General features: G+C 52.7%; 1 protein-coding gene across 7 annotated transcripts in view; it reads right to left on the minus strand.

Moving 5' to 3' along the window:
• Positions 1–23784, minus strand: part of MAP4 (microtubule associated protein 4) — a 187063-nt gene that overhangs the window by 98671 nt on the left and 64608 nt on the right. For all 7 annotated transcript variants that reach the window (XM_075419993.1, XM_075419996.1, XM_075419994.1 and 4 more), the window contains exons 3-4: positions 19974–20230; positions 3730–3795 (exon numbers count right to left, since the gene is read on the minus strand). In XM_075419993.1, the coding sequence (XP_075276108.1) occupies positions 3730–3795; positions 19974–20211 (304 nt within the window). In that variant the 5' untranslated portion in view covers positions 20212–20230. The remainder of the gene's footprint in view (positions 1–3729; positions 3796–19973; positions 20231–23784) is intronic.

Genomic DNA, 23784 nt, shown 5'->3' on the forward strand with positions numbered 1-23784 from the left:
AGCCCCAGTGTTAGGAGACAGTCTAGGCTTCTAGGAGGAGAAAATAGAAGAGAGGAAAAGAAGGAGGAGAGGGAAAGGGGATGGGGAAAGGGGCAAAAAAGCGCAAGTCATTAGTAAACATGAAACATTCAGGTAGCAACACCGCACAACAAGCAACATTTCATTTCGTGCAGCCAGGAGATTTGCCAAAAGCCCGACCGGAGACACAGGGAATTTCGCTTTGACAAGTGTCTGTGTCACCACGACACCGTGCCACATGCAAAAACCGGCTGCGGCAAACCAAGATTAGTGACAAATCGCTATCAAAAGGGCAGCGGCTCAGGATGCTGCTTAAAAGCACAATTTGAACTGGGAGCAGCGACCAGAGGGTTTGACCCCATCTCAGGAGGCAGAACGACGAGCAGGCTGGCTGAGAGAAAGTCCAGCCAGGGAAAGCACGAGTTCCCCGGGTTGCTCCTCATCCTCCAGCAAGGTAACGGAGAGCACCTTGGAACCAGAGGTACCTGGATTAAACCACATGCTCATCCTTCACGGATTTCTTCCCAGAAATTTGTCTTTTTTTTAAAAATACAGAATTCCTTTGAACTCCAGGCAAATATCCCGCAATAAGGAGTTGCAAACATCGCACTGTTCGAAAAATACGCGCGTATTTTTTGTTTTAAACCTGCTGTTGAGGGTTTTACTAAGCCCCCCCCGACCTTTGCACGGTGGAAGTTAGCAGTTAGCTCCCTAACTCAATACCTGCAGGCCACCAGTGATTAGAAGATATTAATAATTTCCCTGCATCCTCGCCGATTCCCTTGCATGGCACCAGATGTGCGCAGCTGCTCTCCGCAGGCCGCACCAACCGCTCCTCCTTCACCCTTATAAGGAAGCACAGAATTCACAGAGTTTTGGTCTGCGAGCTGAGTACCCACGCTAGAGCTGCTGGTCCATAGCTCTCCTTCTCGAAAAAAAGCCCAAAACCCACAAACCAAACCAGCAATCAAGACTGAGCGCTGCCAAGAGCCGAACCCTTCGGAAGCCGCCAGCCTCGCGCCGTCAGGGCGAGCAGAGAGGGGCAGAGGGCTCCCAGCCTGGCGGTCGGAGTTTTGGCCAACGTGAAGTCAACGTTTTTTCCTTTATGTTGTGAAATGCTGCCCTATACACAGCCCTGAGTCAGCAGCTTAAGCACAGCGCTGCTGTAACGAGAATAATTCCACGGTTAATCGAGGGTTTTGCCCCCCCAGTCACCTTAGTCCTGGATCCACGCCACCTCCCGCGTTAACAGTGTTTCGGAGCGGGGCATCCGGCAGCACAAGCTGCCCAAGGCAGCACTGATTTCAGCCCTGACTGATTCTAACCTCCACATACACTTACAGCAGATGGCTGTAGATAACGTTGCATGCAATAAAACATTAGCAGGTCAGCAACCAGTTTGATTTAATAGATAAAAAAACCCACGTAGCAATGCTTCCTATGCTCCAGACCGGAGAGATAAGCAGATATTTGTATTTTCAAATAGCTCAACTACATCTTTCGCCAATACCTTCCCTGAATTCTGTTTCAGAATCCAACTCCAATATATCTCTGCCTTTAAAAGCTCTCTCTGTAGCCCTTAACACTGCTTTTTGTAACAGAAAGCTGCTTTCCTTGAGCACCACCGTCCTCGGTCCTCTCGCCGCTGCTCCGTTTCCCATCTCTGCACCGGGCCCGCACTGCACGTCCAAAAGAATCGTTTCAGCTTTAGAGAGAGGGGGATTTGGGAAGAGATCCAGCTGAAAACAAGCCAGCCAGAAACAGCAGGCAGCTTGGGGCCAGGAACACAAGGCTTCAGGCAGCACCACCTCCGAAATGCAGCACCAGGCGGTACCAAAGCCCCGTCACCTGCTCTGGAACAACCTGTCTGTATTTCTGCAGAGCATCGTCTGCTCTGTAACTCTGAAAACAAACCCATTCTCTGATGGAAAATTAGCAATTCTCCCTCACTCTCAAACACAGAAGCGGGGCTATTTCAAGTATTCCACAGAGAAGGGGTAGGGGCAAGAGTCCATGCAATAGCTGTGTTGTAGAAATCTTATTTTCTTCTGAAAAGCCCAATTAACTCGATGCCTACGACTCCTCATCCTCTGACGGGCTGTCTCTACCACTTTGATGTCACTTTTTGACAGCCTTTAAGAAGAAAAAAAAAAATCCAACTCTACCCCACAAAGCTGGAACATATTAATAAATCAAAAAGCTTCAGACACATAAAAGTATCTTTGATCAAAGTTGTTAGCATTCAGTGTGTGAAGAGTTAAACCTCCAGAAACCTGGTTTTAGGTAAATAAGATATTTTCTAAACACGATTCAGAAGTTCAATAAGAAAATCCTAATGTATTTAATTAATCACACCTGGAGTGTCATAAGTTGGACTTTATTTGTGTCTCCTTTTAGTGATATGTATTGGAATAAAAGGAGAGGAAGTATCCTTAGGAAGGTTCAGAAGCGTTCTTCATTTCAGTTCTATACTGAATTATAAAAGATGCACAGCTTCCTTTTGACCAGATTTACACTGGCAAATTAAGTATCAAGATTAATTTTTATATTCCCATCCTCAGAAAGAACATGAACACTTGCTCACACTAAACAGAACGAACAAAAAAGGGGTTTAATTCGTCCCTGTCTCCCACTCCCATGCATTCACCGTTCTCTCCGGGATTATTTTTCCCTCGGGGCCGCAGCTACAGCCTGGCCGGGGTGCTCGCGCTGGGCACGTCCCCGCAATCCTAGCGACGATCTGCGCCGCTGAAGCCGAGCCGGAGGCCAGGAAAAGGGAGACCAGATCAACAGCTCTCACCAACGTCAGGATGACAATCACCTTCCGAATGTTTTATCCTCAAGAAAAGAGAGGTGGTACCCCACGGGCTGCCGAAGTCCGCGGCACAGAAGGAAGCGATTCACCGGCTCACGCACGCAGGCACGGAGTTTGGTGCAGCTCGTCCTGACCACTTGGGTTGGAATTTGGTAGGAAACTCAATTCACGGTAACAAAGTCTCATAAAAGGGAGCTGGTGCTTGTCATTAAACACAACTGCTAAAAGAAGACTATCTTCAGGTCACTTTGGGCTGCTTGGAAAGATCAATTATTTCCCAGACTCCTCACAAGTTTGAAACGTTGGGCCACTTACGCCGCGACAAGTTTCTTGCAGACAAAGCTAGCCTAACGTTCAGAAGACCTCAACTTCATCTTTCACACTGCTAAAGTATTAGCGGACATCTACAGAAGGGTAGCTTGGGGTGGAAGGAGAAACTGCAGAATAAGAAAAGCGGTGTAATTTCGGTAGCAGCTAAGAATCAGTAAATGGAAAAACTCCATCCACGTACGGTGCACTCAGAAGAAACCTTGGTCTTGGTCTCGCAGGGAACAGAAGTCATTCTCAGGGGTTAGGGTGGAGCTCAGCCATGAATCCCATGGAGGCCCTGCCAAGCCATTTAGGTATCAGCACCCCAGATGTTGCCTTCCCAACATTGACCATGGATAAAGTGCACAACGTCTTCAGAACCAGGCTCTATGCAAATCAGCAATTTCAAACCCAATCAAAGTTCTATTTTGTTTCAAATTCTTTGAAAAGATCGTAAACAAACCCAAACCAACCCTCCATGGAGACAGAAGACTCAAAAAGAAGCTGCATTTTGTCACATTGAGGTTCTACCACTCCAATACGAAATAAAGAAGTCGACATGTTTCCTTCAGACGTTAAGCACGTACCTGTGCAGTGGTCTTCTATTCCATGGTCGCCATTTTCTACAACTGTTGGCCCAGAAGCTGAAGTATCTGCAAGAAATCAAAGGAAACGTTTGCACTGGATGAAGTTAATCTTTATCCAAACCTTAAAAACAACATTATAAGAACAGCATTGTAATGTGAAATAATGTGTTTGTCGTCGTCCCCCATAATTATTTCTGAAATAAGTTAAGGTACCCACATGGCATGAAGTCAACGCAACTTAAAACCCAAAAGAAAAAGCTTTCCAATCACAGAAAGTCGAGTCCCACGAAGCAGACTCCAGGCATAACAAGTAGAAGGTTCTTTATCCAGTCATCCCATCACCCCAAACCAAGCTTTCCCAAGGGCCAGCCCTAGACCACTGCGAGTCTGGATTTCCTTCAAGCAAATCACGCGTAGCCAAGCTTGTAAATCTCGATGGGCTTGGCGAATGCGAGACAAGAGCAGCTGAAGGTGTTGACCTTGACTTCAGCAAGGGTTTTAACACCGTCTGCCATGACATCCTCGCAGACCAGCTGACAAAGCACGGGTCAGATAACTGCACGGCAAGGTGGATGGCAAAGTGGCTGAAGAGCCAGGCTCCGAGAGGGTGGTCGCCAGCATAAAGTCCAACTGCAGGCCAGTCACCACCGATGTCCCCCAGCAGCTGACACGGGGGCCAACCCTGTGTAGCATCTTCATGAATGACCTGAACAACACAGAAGAGCACATCTTCAGCAAGTCTGCTGATGATACAAAACTGGGAGGACTGGCTGACACGCCAGAGGATTGTGAGGCCATCCAGAGGGACCTGGACAGGCTGGAGAGACGAGCAGGGAAGAATCTCATGAAGCTCAACAAGGAGAAATGCAAAGTCCTGCACCGAGGGAGGAATAAGCCCAGGCACCAGTATACACTGGGGGTCAACTTGCTGGAAGGCAGCTCTGCAGGAGAAGACCTTGGGGTCCTGGTGGCCAACAAGCTGAACATGAACCAGAACCGTGCCGAGAAGAGCAGACCTGAGAGGGATGAGCGCAAGCATCCGAACGGAGGCTGGAAAGCAGCCCGGGGCACGTTCTTTTCAGTGGAGTCCAGAAACAGAAGAAGAGCCAACAGGCACAAAGCAATACCCCAGAATTTTTACATCTTGGTCCACTTCCGTCACGACAAGTTTCTTGCAGACAAAGCTATCCTAATACTATTAGAAAAAAAGGATCAGAAGACCTCAATTTCAGCTGTGACAGCACACTGCTAAAGGAGAGATCAGGGAGAAGGGTAGTTCAGGGTGGAAGACCACCTATTCCCCAAAATACCACGTAAGATACTCACCACCAAGAGATTTCCTCTATATTGTTCTGACACTGTCAGATAAAATTTTAACAGGCACCAGGATTTCCACACTGAACTTGGAAAACACGGCAGCAATGCAAGACCCAGCGATAGCTGAGGCAATGTGGAATCAAAGCACCGAGCTCTAAACTTGGCTTTGCTGTCTGCTCCGTGGGCTGCCCCAGGAAAGCCACCCTGCTAACAGGTAGCTAACTCCAAGTGTGCAACACTTGTGAAAAAACTGCTTGGAAACCATCTTTGTACTGTGTCCAGTGCTGGGCTCCCCACTTCAAGAAAGATGAGGAGCTACTGGAGAGAGCCCAGCGCACGGCTCCGAGGATGAGGAGGGGACTGGAGCATCTCTCCTAGGAGGAGAGGCTGAGGGAGCTGGGCTTGTTCAGCCTGGAGAAGAGAAGGCTGAGAGGGGACCTTGGAAATGCCTCTAAATATCTGCAGGGTGGGGGTCAGGAGGATGGGGCCAGACTCTTTCCAGTGGTGCCCAGCGACAGGACAAGGGGCAACGGGCACAAACTGAAGCCGAGGAAGCTCCAGCTGAACCCGAGGAAGAACTTCTTCCCTGTGAGGGTGACGGAGCCCTGGCCCAGGCTGCCCAGAGGGGCTGGGGAGTCTCCTTCTCTGGAGATATTCCAGCCCCGCCTGGCCGCGGTGCTGTGCAGCCTGCTGTGGGTGACCCTGCTTGGGCAGGGGGTTGGGCTGGGTGACCCCCAGAGGGCCCTTCCAACCCCCAGACCCACAGAGTTCCCTTCCAATCTCCAACATTCTGTGATTCTGGGATTTTGTGATTTGGGAATAATTAAGGAATTTAATTGTGTGGTGCAGTTGACACGCTGGAGGGATGGGATGGCATCCAGAGGGACCTGGACTGGCCGGAGAGGTGGGCCTGTGCGAACCTCATGAGGTTCAACAAGGCCAAGTGCAAGGTCCTGCAGCCGGGTGGGGGCAATCCCAAGCACAAATCCAGGCTGGGGGATGGAGGGATGGAGAGCAGCCTTGAGGAGAAGGACTTGGGGGTCCTGGGGGGTGAGAAGCTGGACATGACCCAGCAACATGCCCTGGCAGCCCAGAAGGCCACCCGTGCCCTGGGCTGCATCCCCAGCAGCGTGGGCACAGGGCGAGGGAGGGGATTCTGCCCCTCTGCCCCGCTCTGCTGAGACCCCCCGGGAGTCCTGCGTCCAGCCCATGGCAGGGGGGTTGGAACCAGATGAGCTTTAAGGTCCCTTCAAATCCAAACCATTCTGTAATTCTATGAATTTAATTAACATAATGGTAGGACTTTTTTTTTGTTTTCCAAAGCACACTTCTTGTTCCAGTACCCAAACAGCTCTTCCTAATCATCACAATATGCTCGCGAAATTCTGTATTCACCCCATAATCTCTGCTCGGGGCTGCTGAGGGTCAATAACTATAACTGCTTAGCAAACTGCTTGAGGGATTTAATTTATTTTCAATTACTGCCTTTGAGATCAGGCTGTGGTCCTTGCTGAAGTAGCTGGATCGCGCTGGTATTAACGCTGGTGCGGGCTGCCAGCAGCCCAGTGTTTCTGTAGGCGACCACCACCACGGCAGGCAAGTGTTACAAGGCCATTTACCTAAATTGACAATATCATCACAGAATCACAGAATAGTAGGGGTTGGAAGGGCCCTCTGGGGACCCCCCACCCAACCCCCTGCCCAAGCAGGGTCACCTACAGCAGGCTGCACAGCACCGCAGCCAGGTGGGGCTTGAATATCTCCAGAGAAGGAGACTCCCCAGCCCCTCTGGGCAGCCTGGGCCAGGGCTCCGTCACCCTCAGAGGGAAGAAGTTCTTCCTCGGGTTCAGCTGGAGCTTCCTCTGCTTCAGTTTGTGCCCGTTGCCCCTTGTCCTGTCGCTGGGCACCACTGGAAAGAGTCTGGCCCCGGCCTCCTGACCCCCACCCTGCAGATATTTAGAGGCATTTCGAAGGTCCCCTCGCAGCCTTCTCTTCTCCAGGCTGAACAAGCCCAGCTCCCTCAGCCTCTCCTCCTAGGACAGATGCTCCAGTCCCCTCCTCATCCTCGTAGCCCTGCGCTGGGCTCTCTTCAGTAGCTCCTCATCTCTCTTGAACTGGGGAGCCCAGCACTGGACACAGCACTGCAGATGGGGCCTCAGTGGGACAGAGCAGAGGGGGAGGAGACCCTCCCTCGCCCTGCTGCCCACACTCCTCTGAATGCACCCCAGGAGACCATTGGCCTTCTGGGCAGCCAGGGCACGCTGCCGGCTCATGGTCACCCTGTCGTCCCCCAGGACGCCCAGGTCCCTCTCCGCAGAGCTGCTCATCATCCTCGCACCAAGTCGTAAAATATTTTCCAATATCTTCTTAGATAAACTCTGCTTTAATTTCTAAGATTTCATCCCGTTTTCCAGCTGGGAAACAGCAAAGACAAGTCATTGCCAGCACGACACTGTAACCAGCAGCACAAGCTCTAACAGCAGCTCAGCTCCGGAGCCCATCGTAGCTCTGCTGACTGTGAAGAAACACTCAAGGAAACGGCTTAAAAAATATCCTACCAGTAAATAAAAGAAAAATCCCTCTCAGAGATGTACACGTTCAGTTACCTGGAGCTGCTGCTGTCCCTCCCCTGGGCTCAAGCAGTTTTAAAACAAAGCTACGTTACCAGCGCGCTTTCGACGCAGCCCTTTAGGGCTTAATCCAACCCTCAGCAAAGCAAAAGGGAAGTCTTTCCAGTTCCTTCAGTGGCTCCTCCTGATCACAGAATCACAGAATGGTGGGGTTGGAAGGGCCCTCTGGGGTCACCCAGCCCAACCCCCTGCCCAAGCAGGGTCACCCACAGCAGGCTGCACAGCACCGCGGCCAGGCGGGGCTGGAATATCTCCAGAGAAGGAGACTCCCCAGCCCCTCTGGGCAGCCTGGGCCAGGGCTCCGTCACCCTCAGAGGGAAGAAGTTCTTCCTCGGGTTCAGCTGGAGCTTCCTCGGCTTCAGTTTGTGCCCGTTGCCCCTTGTCCTGTCGCTGGGCACCACTGCAAAGAGTCTGGCCCCGGCCTCCTGACCCCCATCCCGCAGATATTTAGAGGCATTTCCAAGGTCCCCTCTCAGCCTTTTCTTCTCCAGGCTGAACAAGCCCAGCTCCCTCAGCCTCTCACAGAACCACAGAATCACAGAATAGTAGGGGTTGGAAGGGACCTCTGTGGGTCACCCAGCCCAACCCCCTGCCCAAGCAGGGTCACCCACAGCAGGCTGCACAGCACCGTGGCCAGGCAGGGCTTGAATATCTCCAGAGAAGGAGACTCCACAGCCTCTCTGGGCAGCCTGGTGTTTTAGGCAAATTCAACACGAACTTGCCAGACAGCTTATAGAAAAACACACACCTACATCCTCTTCAAAGAGCTGGAAATACCACAGGAGTCCCTGGACCTGTTTCCCAGCAGTCAAACGCACCAGCTCCTCCTGCTGCCAGTCTCCCCAAGGTCTGGGATCTCCTGCAGCAGTGGAACCATCTTCACGGGGAACTGGGAGAACCGCTGCCAGCCCGAGTTCACCGACCAGCTCAGGCAAGGAGAACGCAGGGCCACGGGACGGTCTGTACAACACCGCTTCACAGAGGCCGACAGGTACCTCGGGTATCCTGTGGAGTAACAGGGTCTTACGATGAGATCCCCAAAGAGCTACGGAGAGGAGCCACACGGGTCCTGCTGAACCTTCCCGCAACAGCCAGGAAGCTGCTGCTCAGCCCAACAGCTCTGAGTTTGCTTCAGTCCTGCTCAAACGGGCATCATTACGCTGGTTTAATGAAGGCAGCTGACGATGCCACTGTAATGGAGGCTTTGCACAGCTTCTCCAGCCTCCGCTCAGGCTACACAGGCCAAAAATCTTCTGATGGTGGGGAAAATAAACAGCTAACACAACCCACAAACTCACTCCAATTGAAAACTGAAGTGCAAGCTCTGTTTTAAATTGGACAAAATGATCCCAGTTGCTTTCAGTTTCATTTGACTCTGATCTTTACACCTTGCACAGACCTGGGAGTGCTGGGGGACGACAGGGTGACCATGAGCCAGCAGCGTGCCCTGGCTGCCCAGAAGGCCAATGGTCTCCTGGGGTGCATTCAGAGGAGTGTGGGCAGCAGGGCGAGGGAGGGTCTCCTCCCCCTCTGCTCTGCCCCACTGAGGCCCCATCTGCAGTGCTGTGTCCAGTGCTGGGCTCCCCAGTTCAAGAAAGATGAGGAGCTACTGGAGAGAGCCCAGCGCAGGGCTACGAGGATGAGGAGGGGACTGGAGCATCTCTCCTAGGAGGAGAGGCTGAGGGAGCTGGGCTTCTTCAGCCTGGAGAAGAGAAGGCTGAGAGGGGACCTTGGAAATGCCTCTAAATATCCGCAGGGTGGGGGTCAGGAGGACGGGGCCAGACTCTTTCCAGTGGTGCCCAGCGACAGGACAAGGGGCAACGGGCACAAACTGAAGCAGAGGAAGCTCCAGCTGAACCCGAGGAAGAACTTCTTCCCTCTGAGGGTGCCGGAGCCCTGGCCCAGGCTGCCCAGAGGGGCTGGGGAGTCTCCTTCTCTGGAGATATTCCAGCCCCGCCTGGCCGCGGTGCTGTGCAGCCTGCTGTGGGTGACCCTGCTTGGGCAGGGGGTTGGGCTGGGTGACCCCAGAGGTCCCTTCCAACCCCCAACATTCTGTCATTCTGTGATTCATACTGTGGTCCTGATGCCACCATCCTTATTCACGCATTAAAAACAGGACTCAGCTTGATCACAAATACGGCCAAACACTCCAGACGTGTTCTGCCAGTCCGTGCACACGCTTTGAGCACTCGCTTCAGGCTGCAAAAAAACTGTTTGTCTGCAGGACTGGTGTGGTGGCACCTGGAATGAGCAGTCTGTGTGCAACCAAGGTCAGCTTTGCACTGCAGAGTCCACTCCGCGGTGCTTCTGGCAGCTCAGAGCATTCCAGCTATTCAGAAAACAAACACTTCAGCTGCACAAAAGTTTCCTTTAGAGACCGATCTCCTAGGTAGCAAGTGACTCAAGCCAACTGCCTTCTATCAAAAAGAAGAGTCAGGACACCCCACCCTCCCCTACCAAGGGTTCTGCAAACTTAATACAAAACCAAGAAACTCCATCAAAATATTAGTCAAGTCTCCAAACGCTATGGTAGATGAAAACAAGGACAGCTCAAAGCCAGCTGTTTCACTTCCACCCCCCTGCCATGAGCAGGGACCCCTTCCCCCAGCCCAGGGTGCCCAGAGCTCCATCCAACCTGGCCTTGAGCACTGCCAGGGAGGGGGCAGCCACAGCTTCTCTGGGCAGCCTGGGCCAGGGCCTCACCACCCTCCTGGGGAAGAATTTCTGCCTTCTACCTCATCTAAATCTCCCCTCTCTCAGCTTGAAGCCATCACCCCTTGTCCCATCACTGCACCCCCTTGTGCAAAGCCCCTCTCCATCCTTCCTGTCGGCCCCTCCAGGCCCTGGCAGCTGCTCTAAGGTCTCCCCGCAGCCTTCTCCTCCCCAGGCTGCCCAGCCCCAGCTCTCCCAGCCTTTCCTCCCAGCACAGGGGTTCCAGCCCTCGCATCATTGCTGGGGCCTCCTCCGGCCCCGCTCCCACAGCTCCAGCTCTGTCCTGTGCTGAGGGCTCCAGAGTTGGGCGCAGGACTCCCGGGGGGGTCTCAGCAGAGCGGGGCAGAGGGGCAGAATCCCCTCCCTCACCCTGTGCCCACGCTGCTGGGGATGCAGCCCAGGGCATGGGTGGCCTGCTGCGCTGCCAGCACACATTGGTGGCTCATGTCCAGCTTTTCATCGCCCAGCACCCCCAAGTCCTTCTCCTCAGGGCTGCTCTCCATCCCTCCATCCCCCAGCCTGGATTTGTGCTTGGGATTGCCCCCACCCGGGTGCAGGACCTTGCACTTGGCCTTGTTGAACCTCACGAGGTTCCCACAGGCCCACCTCTCCAGCCAGCCCAGGTCCCTCTGGATGCCATCCCATCCCTCAGGCGTGTTGACCGCACCACTCAGCTCGGTGTTGTCAGCAAACGTGCTGAGGGTGCACTCGATCCCACCATCCACATCCCCAACAAAGACGTCAAACAGCACCGGTTCCAATACCGACCCCTGAGGAACACCACTCCTCACCGGTCTCCACTTGGACATCGAGCCGTTGACCACAACTCTTTGAGTGTGACCATCCAGCCAATTCCTTACCCATCGAGTAGTCCAGCTGTCAAACCCAAGTCTCTCCAGTTTAGAGACAAGGATATGCAGGACAGTGTCGAATGCTTTGCTCAGGTCCAGGTAGATGACACCAGTTGCTCTTCCCTTATCCACCAACGCTGTAACCCCGTTGTACAAGGCCACCAAGCTCTTCAGGCATGATGTGCCCTTAGTGAAGTCATGTTGGTTAATGCATGATATGCGTACACACGTCTTGAAAATCCTACATCTGCTTCAGCAGCACAGAAATTAGGGCAAAAGAACAGGTTAAAGCCTGCAGCATCCCTGTCCCTCTCACCCTGCTGAGCAGTAACCACAGAAACTGCTCTGCTCCACGAGCACCCCGCAAGCTGCAGCAGGTTGCTTCTCTGCCATCAAAGTCACCAGGGGGTAAATGATCTCAAAAGCTCCAGTTAGCAGAACGGCAGAGGAACCTGCAAGCAGGTCTCAGACGGGCAACAGCTTTTAAGTTCCTCCAAAGGCTCTGCAAACAGGCAGGGATAAGCAGGGCCCCGTCGCACACGCGTCACGCGTTCAGCCGAGCCAGGGTCTCTCCAAATCCAACACTTCCCCAGGAGAAACCTAACGAAGCTTTTAGGCTCAACGGCGGGTTCCCAAACGAGCGGAACGATCAGAAACGCCACGTCTTTCCTCCTGCTCTTCTTGGGAAGGATGACAAGCAGGTAAATCACAGAATCACAGAATGGAGGGGTTGGAAGGGCCCTCTGGGGGTCACCCAGCCCAACCCCCTGCCGAAGCAGGGTCACCCACAGCAGGCTGCACAGGACCTTGTCCAGGAGGGGCTTGAATATCTCCAGAGAAGGAGACTCCACAGCCCCTCTGGGCAGCCTGGGCCAGGGCTCTGTCACCCTCAGAGGGAAGAAGTTCTTCCTCGGGTTCAGCTGGAGCTTCCTCTGCTTCAGTTTGTGCCCGTTGCCCCTTGTCCTGTCGCTGGGCACCACTGCAAAGAGTCTGGCCCCGTCCTCCTGACCCCCACCCTGCAGATATTTAGAGGCATTTCCAAGGTCCCCTCTCAGCCTTCTCTTCTCCAGGCTGAACAAGCCCAGCTCCCTCAGCCTCTCCTCCTAGGAGAGATGCTCCAGTCCCCTCCTCATCCTCGTAGCCCTGCGCTGGGCTCTCTCCAGCAGCTCCTCATCTTTCTTGAAGTGGGGAGCCCAGCACTGGACACAGCACTGCAGATGGGGCCTCAGTGGGGCAGAGCAGAGGGGGAGGAGACCCTCCCTCGCCCTGCTGCCCACACTCCTCTGAATGCACCCCAGGAGACCATTGGTCTTCTGGGCAGCCAGGGCACGCTGCTGGCTCATGGTCACCCTGTCGTCCCCCAGCACTCCCAGTCCCTCTCCACAGAGCTGCTACAATGGCTTCCTTTACAGTTTCAGCTTTCTTGGAAGACAAGCTTCCAGAAAATCAGGTCAAATGAAACGACTCCATCCAGCATCAGCAGGTTTTATTTTTACGTCTCTGAAAGTCAGCTCCTTCGTAACAAATCAAACCTCTTTTAGTTAGCTGGTGTGCGAGGACCCAGCAATCTTCCCAGGGCTAGGTGTCCTCCCCTCATATTCTAAATTGCATAAAACCAAAACCATGTCAAGATGTTGTAACTACATAATCCTCATCAGAATCACAAGACAGTATTTGCATCTGGCGAGTGGATCAAAGGATTGTTTTTATATAAACAAATTTAAGGCAGCATTCGCTAAACCGATAATCTCAAGGAAATGGACGGTGCCAATCTAGAACACTCTAATCTCCAGCAGTGACTCGGCGTGGAGGTGGAACCCCAACCAAGCCCGTTTCCACCGTCGGACCTGCAGCCTGCTCCGTGGTAGGCGTGGGGTGCCAGAGGGCAACCAGACACAAGAGCTCTCGGCAGGCCCGGGTAGGGTGGATGGGTTGTGGATGAGAGACATTTTGTGTGTGCTATCATCCTATCACAGAATGGCAGAATGTTGGGGGTTGGCAGGGACCTCTGTGGGTCCCCCAGCCCAACCCCCTGCCCAAGCAGGGTCACCCACAGCAGGCTGCACAGCACCGCGGCCAGGCAGGGCTGGAATATCTCCAGAGAAGGAGACTCCCCAGCCCCTCTGGGCAGCCTGGGCCAGGGCTCCGTCACCCTCAGAGGGAAGAAGTTCTTCCTCGGGTTCAGCTGGAGCTTCCTCTGCTTCACTTTGTGCCCGTTGGCCCTTGTCCTGTCGCTGGGCACCACTGCAAAGAGTCTGGCCCCGGCCTCCTGACCCCCACCCTGCAGATATTTAGAGGCATTTCCAAGGTCCAACATTAGTTCATAAAACACGGAATAAGGTTCCAGAACACTGTGGCCTATCAAGACAACACTTTTGGCACTCCTTCCTCCTCAAGAAAACAGAGTTATATGATGCAGTTCAGCAACTCCACCCAAGACCCAGGCAGCTTTACAACACGACCTGCACTTTAAATAAAAAGCACCAAACTCAGTCCTCGCGCTGCAGCCCGCTCCGGCCCGGCTGCGGGCACAAGGCCCTGTGCCGAGACGAACCTGCAGTCTCTGCCGCCGGGCCCCGAGACGCCGGGGAGCAGCTGAACCCTGGGGCAGAGCACCCACCACTCAGGAGCACACCTTTGGGGTCACCTGGGGTGACCAAACTGTTTTTCACGTTTATCTCAAGTGCTTGACAGATCTGAGAGCGTGCTCGGATCAGGCGTGATATTTCTATTCTGTGATTCTGTGATTTGTTTTTCTACAAAAAGCCAATACGGGGATTTTTACCAACCAGAAGTTTTCACAGCTTCAGGGCAGCGATGGGGATGGACAGCTTTTGAGAGGGAGAGGGTATTTAATGTAGCATACAAGTTAAAAATGAAAGTATCTTAATATTTGCTGACTTATTCAACCTCCTTGAGACTCTGGGGTATATGGAACATTTTCCATCTTCAGTTTCGTGTGCCCAGGGAGGTTGTGGAGTCTCCTCTGGAGATATTCAAGCCCTGCCTGGACGTGGTGCTGTGCAGCCTGCTGTGGGTGACCCTGCTTCGGCAGGGGGTTGGGCTGGGGGGTCCCCAGAGGGCCCTTCCAACCCCCAATATTCTGTGATTCTGTGATTCTGTTTCAGATTTCTTTTGTGAAAGCAAAGCCTGCTGTCTTCTGCTAGAAAGGTGCTTACTCCTAGGGCAGAAAGGGAGGTAAAAGGGAAACCTTGTGCCTTGGCCTGGGGTTTCAGGCTCCGGCCGGCTCCGCTGCGCGGCCGGCAGCACCAGGCAGCAGAGCCATCTCGTGGCGAGGCGTCTGCTGGAAAGGAGTCCCAGAGCCACTGCCCACAGCAAATTAAAAGGAATTCATCACTGGCATCATGCTCACTATTTGTTTAAAAAAATGCACACTAAGTTAGGGCTCATCACTGAGGTTGTGAACAGGGTGCAAGAACGCAAAACACACATTTACTGCGTACAAGGCCACGAACGGTTCTGCCACAGACCCAGCTTTGTACACAATTCCTTAATAACACAAAGATTTCAGAAATAATATCAGTCCTCACCTGAATTTAAACATTTCACAGGAGCATGGCTGCCTGCTGTAAGCTATTAAAGCACAGTCTTTCCCTTTCAGTTGGAACTTGCTCCCACCCAAACCTCTCTTCCTTCGCACTGCAGGATGCAAACTCGTTACTTCACACGAGCACCCTAACGAAAACTGCCGCCACGGCCTCCGGGACTTTAAGGGGAAGCTCTGCAGCATCCTCGGGACTGGTGGAGCTGGTAAGGAACGGCAGCTGCAGGCAGCGCAGCACGCGCCCGAAGCGATCCTTCGGCGTTACGCCAAGCCCGCCATGTCAGAAGAGGATTACCCCAGAATGTGCCAAATTGTGACGTCCAGCCAGGTGCTAGAAAGAGTAAAACCTTTCTTTTTAAGCTACACTTTTCCAATGATATTTTTAAAAATAAGTTAACTGTTAGGGCTTTATTCTAGGACAAAGTTGTAGCTGACCGTACAACGGCTCATCACATCTCTCTCCTCCACCTCTCTACTCACACGGTTCACCCAGGTCCGTAACGCAGCCCCCATCTGATGGTTAAACTCGTCTGATCTGGCTCCTTGGTTCAGGATAAAAAGGGAAAGAAAAACCTCGGGCAGAGATGGAATAGCTAGAGCCTGACGGGACACAGAACCACAGAATCACAGAATAGTAGGGGTTGGAAGGGCCCTCTGTGGGTCACCCAGCCCAACCCCCTGCCGAAGCAGGGTCACCCACAGCAGGCTGCACAGCACCGCGGCCAGGCGGGGCTGGAATATCTCCAGAGAAGGAGACTCCCCAGCCCCTCTGGGCAGCCTGGGCCAGGGCTCCGTCACCCTCAGAGGGAAGAAGTTCTTCCTCGGGTTCAGCTGGAGCTTCCTCTGCTTCAGTTTGTGCCCGTTTACCCTTGTCCTGTCGCTGGGCACCACTGCAAAGAGTCTGGCCCCGGCCTCCTGACCCCCACCCTGCAGATATTTAGAGGCATTTCCAAGGTCCCCTCTCAGCCTTCTCTTCTCCAGGCTGAACAAGCCCAGCTCCCTCAGCCTCTCCTCCTAGGAGAGATGCTCCAGTCCCCTCCTCATCCTCGTAGCCCTGCGCTGGGCTCCCTCCAGTAGCTCCTCATCTTTCTTGAAGTGGGGAGCCCAGAACTGGACACAGCACTGCAGATGGGTCCTCCCCAGGGCAGAGCAGAGGGGGAGGAGACCCTCCCTCGCCCTGCTGCCCACACTCCTCTGAATGCACCCCAGGAGACCATTGGCCTTCTGGGCAGCCAGGGCACGCTGCCGGCTCATGGTCACCCTGTTGTCCCCCAGCACTCCCAGTCCCTCTCCGCAGAGCTGCTCTCCAGCAGCTCAGCCCCAGCCTGGACTGGTGCCTGGGGTTGTTTCTCCCCAGGTGCAGGACCCTGCCCTTGCCCTTGTTGAACCTCATCAGGTTCCTCTCTGCCCAACTCTCCAGCCTGCCCAGGTCACGCTGAATGGCAGCACAGCCTGCTGGTGTGTCTACCACTCCTCCCAGTTTGGTGTCATCAGCAAACTGGCTGAGGGTACATCTGATGAAAGCTCTTCTGACTGGGGAAGGGCAATCTCGGTAGCAGAGACCGTGCTGTCGGAACACATTCGTGCCTTTTACCATAAATAAATTAACAAGCGGGGGCTGAAAAGCCTGATCCATGAAAGCTACTCTTCTCCCTCAGGAAAACAAAGCTATTTGCAGTCGTATTTGGAGCCAGGGACACAGACCTCTCGCTGCCTTTCAGACAGCAGCCCCCTCACCCCAAAACCTTCACATGATACTCAAAGCCCTGCGCTGGAAAACCCCCCGACACCCCCATATTGGGACCCTGTAACACCTCAGTTATTCTATAGCCTCAATACAGCAAGCACATTAAGCTTTATTATATTTTTCTTCCAACAGTTACAAATCTTGAAGAAATCTAACGGGAGGAATAGGTACCCTTACGACCTCAGGGAAAAACAGACTGAGCAAATGAAGACATCACAGGATCCAATCCTAAAACCAGCCTGCAGTAAATCAAAACTGTCTGAAACTGAGGAGCTTGACAGCCCTTCCCTTCCTGGTAGCAAAGGACAGGTAGGAAAGCTGGAAGACATCACCTTCTCCACCAAGGCAAGCAAGCTGTCCAATTTCTTCAGTTAGGGTCTTGTTTGCATCTTGCCAAAGATTTAGATAACGCTCGTAACTGTTCTCCAGCCATCCCAAAAAAGGGCAAAACCAGCCTCCAAACCAAGAACAAGAAATTGCATCCCCCCCACTCCCCCCTTGCCACGTAGGAGGGAAATAAGCTCTGCTCAAGCAGAGAAACAACTGGTTGTGCAGCCAGCAAGCACTGGGGAGGAGCAGGGGGCTACAAAAGCCAAGAGATGCAGATGAAGAGGAGAGTCTGGCCCGAAGGCAACCTGTGTCAGCACCCCAACATCTCTGCCTGGGCTCTGCACGCAGGAACCGGCGGTTTCCTCACAGGGCAGTTCAGCCAGTTTTAATTACCAAGCAAACCCAAACGGCCTTGTTATATCTGCTTCGAGAACCTGAAGTTATTTGAAACAGTGAGTTATGATGGTCGTGTTCACGGGATACAGGTCTGGGAGGACACAAGGAACTCGTGTTTTAAATCATCTAATGATTTTAACACTGAGAAGTTCCGGTGCTGAGATGTTCTACAAACTGTAACTCCTAGAACAAAGCATTATTTTGAAACATCCTTAAACCACATGCAAAGCATTAACAACTCTTCAAGCTTCTGTTACTCCCACTTCTGCAATGCTAAAACATAAACCACCTACAGGGCCTATAATTCAATACAATCACACACATCTAACGCGATCAAAGCCCAGAGCTTCATGAACTCTTTGTCCACCTCCACCCTTCCTACTCGTTTGTTACCATTTCATGAACTATGTTAGCACCGAAGATTCAAAGTCACATTTTCACAGAATCACAGAATGTTGGGGGTTGGCAGGGACCTCTGGGGACCCCCCACCCAACCCCCTGCCCAAGCAGGGTCACCCACAGCAGGCTGCACAGCACCGCGGCCAGGCGGGGCTGGAATATCTCCAGAGAAGGAGACTCCCCAGCCCCTCTGGGCAGCCTGGGCCAGGGCTCCGTCACCCTCAGAGGGAAGAAGTTCTTCCTCGGGTTCAGCTGGAGCTTCCTCGGCTTCAGTTTGTGCCCGTTGCCCCTTGTCCTGTCGCTGGGCACCACTGGAAAGAGTCTGGCCCCATCCTCCTGACCCCCACCCTGCAGATATTGAGAGGCATTTCCAAGGTCCCCTCTCAGCCTTCTCTTCTCCAGGCTGAACAAGCCCAGCTCCCTCAGCCTCTCCTCCTAGGAGAGATGCTCCAGTCCCCTCCTCATCCTCGGAGCCCTGTGCTGGGCTCTCTCCAGTAGCTCCTCATCTTTCTTGAACTGGGGAGCCCAGCACTGGACACAGCACTGCAGATGGGGCCTCAGTGGGGCAGAGCAGAGGGGGAGGAGACCCTCCCTCGCCCTGCTGCCCACACTCCTCTGAATGCACCCCAGGAGACCGTTGGCCTTCTGGGCAGCCAGGGCACGCTGCTGGCTCGTGGTCATCCTGTCGTCCTGATACGCTGCTGAACAAGGCAAGTAAGTGCCTGCAACAGAGCAGAAATCCCCACTGTAGAACTCCCCCCTCTGTAGTCCTGGAGGTCCTGTTCACTCTGACGAGTGATGCAGTTCTGCACATCCCACTTTCATCAACACTGATGAGCACCAAGATTCAAGCAAAAAAAAAAAGTCACCAGGTTACCTGCCTAGGAGCAAACGTTTTCTTCTTTTACATACCATAGATCCAGGCCAAAAAAAAGAAAATAAAATAAGCAAGGCACTACTTGGCACAGGTGACAAGCCCTGCTTGGCTCAGTTCCTTACTGCGAAAGAAGCCTAATGGACAACCCCCAGATCTCACTGTTTTCCTTTTTCCTCAGCTGAGGCAGCAAGTATCTGCTTAAACCTCTCCTTCTGCTAAGTAGTTTCTGACAGTTATTAACACTAATAAATATCAACTGGGCTGGCAGTGCTCACACCCAGCAGAGACAGCACCACATCCTACTATGCATGCACATCACCAGGACACACACGCAGCAAGACAAAGTTTTAGCTATTAAACATTCGAGTCTGAAGCTCACGAACAATGTGGACCTCATGAAGGTTCTCCTTCCCCTCTACTCTGCCCCACTGAGGCCCCATCTGGAGTACTCTGTCCAGTTCTGGGCTCCCCAGTTCAAGAAAGATGAGGAGCTACTGGAGAGAGCCCAGCGCAGGGCTACGAGGATGAGGAGGGGACGGGAGCATCTCTCCTAGGAGAGGCTGAGGGAACTGGGCTTGTTCAGCCTGGAGAAGAGAAGGCTGAGAGGGCACCTTGGAAATGCCTCTAAATATCTGCAGGGTGGGGGTCAGGAGGACGGGGCCAGACTCTTTGCAGTGGTGCCCAGCGACAGGACAAGGGGCAACGGGCACAAACTGAAGCTGAGGAAGGTCCAGCTGAACCCGAGGAAGAACTTCTTCCCTCTGAGGGTGACGGAGCCCTGGCCCAGGCTGCCCAGAGGGGCTGGGGAGTCTCCTGCTCTGGAGATATTCAAGACCCATCTGGACAAGGTCCTGTGCAGCCTGCTGTGGGTGACCCTGCTTCGGCAGGGGGTTGGGCTGGGTGACCCACACAAGTCCCTTCCAACCCCCAACATTCTGGGATTCTGTGAAGCCGATCTGCGGACCTCACCAGCACCAGCAAGTCATCAATGTCTACACCCTGGATCTGCCATCACCCTGCGTGGTGGTTACCAAATCTTGCCAAGTTCTGATCTTTTGAGATGGAACGCCCTGTTCGCGTGGTCAATGTAGCAGTCACACACTTTGGATGCTGCTTTCTCTGAGAAGCCCAAGGCAGCCCACAAAATGTTAGCAGAAATAACAGCATCTTCTGCGGACTAATAACGATCGATTCTTTTCGAGGCTGAGGAACTGCACAGAAGAAGTGCACAGAAGGTAGAGTAGAAAAGCAAGAAAGAGGATTTGATCCCAACTTTTGCTTTTAAAATAAATTATTCAGACTAAAACCAGCAACAGACAGAAGTCCTGTTCTAGCAGGCCTGGCAATATTACAACAAGCAAACGTGTTCTCTTGATGCTTAAGTGATGCAGCTTTTTGGTCTTGTGCTTTAGACACTTACGTTCCACCTGAAGACCATCTGCATGGGGTTTGCTTTTGGGTTCCTGGCTCCCAGGTTTTGCATCGTCGTCATCCAGCAGAGGAACGTAGTCTGTTTTATCTACTGTTTCGCCAACCACATCGTCGAATTTCTCCGCTTCCAGAGTGGCAATGAAGTCCCTTTTCACTTCTTCCTCAATCTCAGGAGGCGGCTCTGTCAGAGCATCCGCAAGACTGAGGTTGTGATCCAAGTCAGCCATGCTTTAGCACCTTTGCGACCTGAAAAGTGACATGGGGAAGAAAAAAAAAAGAAACATGACATTTTAATAAGAGATTAAAACATCAGTTCCATGCTGACAGCGATGTGCCTCCTGTGCCATGACCCAACGAGAAACATTTCCTTCGGCGCTCAGTAATTCCCAGATGTTTACAGCCAGCTACGCCGTCTAAACCGGGTGTTACTGCACGAACATTGCATTCCATGTGATGTTTTATCAGAACCTTCAAGGAAAAAGAAAAAAACCCCAGTACCTGGCCAGCATAAACACAATCTCCAACTGATTTCTGTCTTGCCCCAGATCTGTGAGTTAATTACATCTCCTCAGCAGCAGAAAGACAAATGACGCAAGCGTATCCAGTTCGCGGGTTGGACCCCACCCAGCCTCCCCTACGGCGATCAGGATTTTACATAATCTCTGATGTCTACTTCAGCGATGCTTTTGATCCCTGGGATAGGGTCCTGCAGCACGTTTGCGTCCTCAGAGAACCTTGCCAACACCAACGAACCCTGGCCCTGGGACTTGTGCTGGAAGGTGAAGTTCTAACAATGCTTACACGGAGGAGAAGAGTGAAGCACACACATACACATTACATACACATTCTCTCCCATCACATCCTCCTAGGGAAGCTCAGGAGGTGTGGGCTGGGTGAGTGGTCGGTGAGGTGGATCGAGAACTGGCTGAATGGCCGAGCTCAGAGGGTTGGCATCAGCGGTGCTGAGTCTGGTTGGAGGCCTGGAACTGGTGATGTTCCCCAGGGGTCAGTACTGGGCCCAGTCTTGTTTAACTTCTTCATCAACAACCTGGATGAAGAGTCAGAGCGTACCCTCAGCCAGTTTGCTGATGACACCAAACTGGGAGGGGTGGTGGACACACCAGCAGGCTGTGCTGGCATCCAGCGAGACCTGGGCAGGCTGGAGAGTTGGGCAGAGAGGAACCTGATGAGGTTCAACAAGGGCAAGGGCAGGGTCCTGCGCCTGGGGAGGAACAACCCCAGGCACCAGTCCAGGCTGGGGCTGAGCTGCTGGGGAGCAGCTCTGCAGAGAGGGACTGGGAGTGCTGGGGGATGACAGGGTGACCATGAGCCAGCAGCGTGCCCTGGCTGCCCAGAAGGCCAATGGTCTCCTGGGGTGCCTTCAGAGGAGTGTGGGCAGCAGGGCGAGGGAGGGTCTCCTCCCCCTCTGCTCTGCCCCACTGAGGCCCCATCTGCAGTGCTGTGTCCAGTGCTGGGCTCCCCACTTCAAGAAAGATGAGGAGCTACTGGAGAGAGCCCAGCGCAGGGCTACGAGGATGAGTCCAGCTGAACCCGAGGAAGAACTGAGGGTGACGGAGCCCTGGCCCAGGCTGCCCAGGGAGGTTGTGGAGTCTCCTCCTCTGGAGATATTCAAGACCCACCTAGACAAGGTCCTGCACAGCCTGCTCTGGGTGACCCTGCTTCGGTAGGGGGCTGGACTGGGTGACCCACAGAGGTCCCTTCCAACCCCCACCATTCTGTGATATACAGAGTTATTAGTGGGGAACATGAAGTAGAAGGAATCATCACCTATGTTTTCCTCTCCCATTTGTATCTCAGCATTCAATTTAACTTCCTGTCCCTAAAGAGAAAACATACCTGAACCGATTCATCTGTGTTGTTGCTAAAGCTTTCAGGCTGGCATAACAAATACACCCATATGCAACTCTTTATTTTTTTCACATTTCATCCTTTTGAAGTTATTATTAGGAACAACAGCCACCAAACACTGACGTGAATCTATGGAGAGCTGTCTAATGGAGCAAAACCCCCCAGTTCTGATTGCTCTGGAAGCGAGGTTCAGAAATGAGCCTTTTATCCGTGTTAGTCAGCGTCCCGTACGCACGATGCTACCGAGACAGCAAAGGCATCCAGAGCTCCAGTTCGACATTTCAGCCATTTGCAGAAATTGTCTGGTACAAGCTGTAAAAATCATAACCATAAAGGGCCATTAGTACCTCAACTGGCACACTTACAACTCCTGCTATGGTGGCTCAGCTTCCTTTAATTCCGGCCGACGTCTGGAAGCCCAGAGCAGTTTGATGCCGATCTGCGTTACATCATTGGATGCACAATCTGTGCCGAGACCCCCCCTGTGCATCAAAGATTTACTCTACTCTACGAGCCCAGCAAGCCAACGTAGCAGTGCCTGGTTGAGAATTCGTAGAGAACGAGGGCATGGAAGCAACAAGTTCTGAGTTCCACCAACAAATTCATCCAAACCACAGGACACGAAGGAGCTCAGTCAAAGCGCATCAACATTTTACGACCAATCCTCACCATATCAGACCAGAACCACCAAGCTGCACTCAGGAAAAATACAAACAGAGCTGAAGATACAGCAGCGCCTGGTTGAGAATTAGTAGAGTACGAGGGCGTGGAAGCAACAAGTTCTGAGTTCCACCAACAAATTCATCCAAACCACGGGACACAAAGGAGCTCAGGTGAAGCAAGTCATCATTTTACGACCAATCCTCACTATATCAGACCAGAACCACCAAGCTGCACTCAGGAAAAATACAAACAGAGCTGAAGATACAGCAGCGCCTGGTTGAGAATTAGTAGAGAACGAGGGCATGGAAGCAACAAGTTCTGAGTTCCACCAACAAATTCATCCAAACCACAGGACACGAAGGAGCTCAGGTGAAGCAAGTCATCGTTTTACAACCAATCCTCACTATATCAGACCAGAACCACCAAGCTGCACTCAGGAAAATACAAATAGAGCTGAAGATACAGCAGCACCTGGTTGAGAATTAGTAGAGAACAAGGGCGTGGAAGCAACAAGTTCTGAGTTCCACCAACAAATTCATCCAAACCACGGGACACAAAGGAGCTCAAGCGAAGCGCGTCAACATTTTACGACCAATCCTCACTATGTCGGACCAGAACCACCAAGCTGCACTCAGGAAAAATACAAATAGAGCTGAAGATACAGCAGCGCCTGGTTGAGAATTAGTAGAGAACGAGGGCGTGGAAGCAACAAGTTCTGAGTTCCACCAACAAATTCATCCAAACCACAGGACATGAAGGAGCTCAGGCGAAGCGCATCAACGTTTTACGACCAATCCTCACTATATCAGACCAGAACCACCAAGCTGCACTCAGGAAAAATACAAATAGAGCTGAAGATACAGCAGTGCCTGGTTGAGAATTAGTAGAGAACAAGGGCATGGAAGCAACAAGTTCTGAGTTCCACCAACAAATTCATCCAAACCACAGGACACGAAGGAGCTCAGGCGAAGTGAGTCATCGTTTTATGACCAATCCTCACCATGTCGGACCACAACCACCAAGCTGCACTCAGGAAAAATACAAACAGAGCTGAAGATACAGAACTGTGTACGTCAAGAGGCACAAGAACGCACAATGGGCACTTGTACGGGCTGGTTCACGACGGGCTGACCCACGCGGCCACTGTGCAGCAGCCCAGGGTCACCGACTTCCATGGTGACGCCGGAACACAGATCCTCTTGTTCCAAAAACACAAAGGCTCCTACTCCTTGAACTACAGGAAAGTCGGCGTCAGCAGTGCACGGCCA

The sequence above is a fragment of the Opisthocomus hoazin genome, chromosome 4, assembly GCF_030867145.1.
Source record: "Opisthocomus hoazin isolate bOpiHoa1 chromosome 4, bOpiHoa1.hap1, whole genome shotgun sequence".
Taxonomy (NCBI): domain Eukaryota; kingdom Metazoa; phylum Chordata; class Aves; order Opisthocomiformes; family Opisthocomidae; genus Opisthocomus; species Opisthocomus hoazin.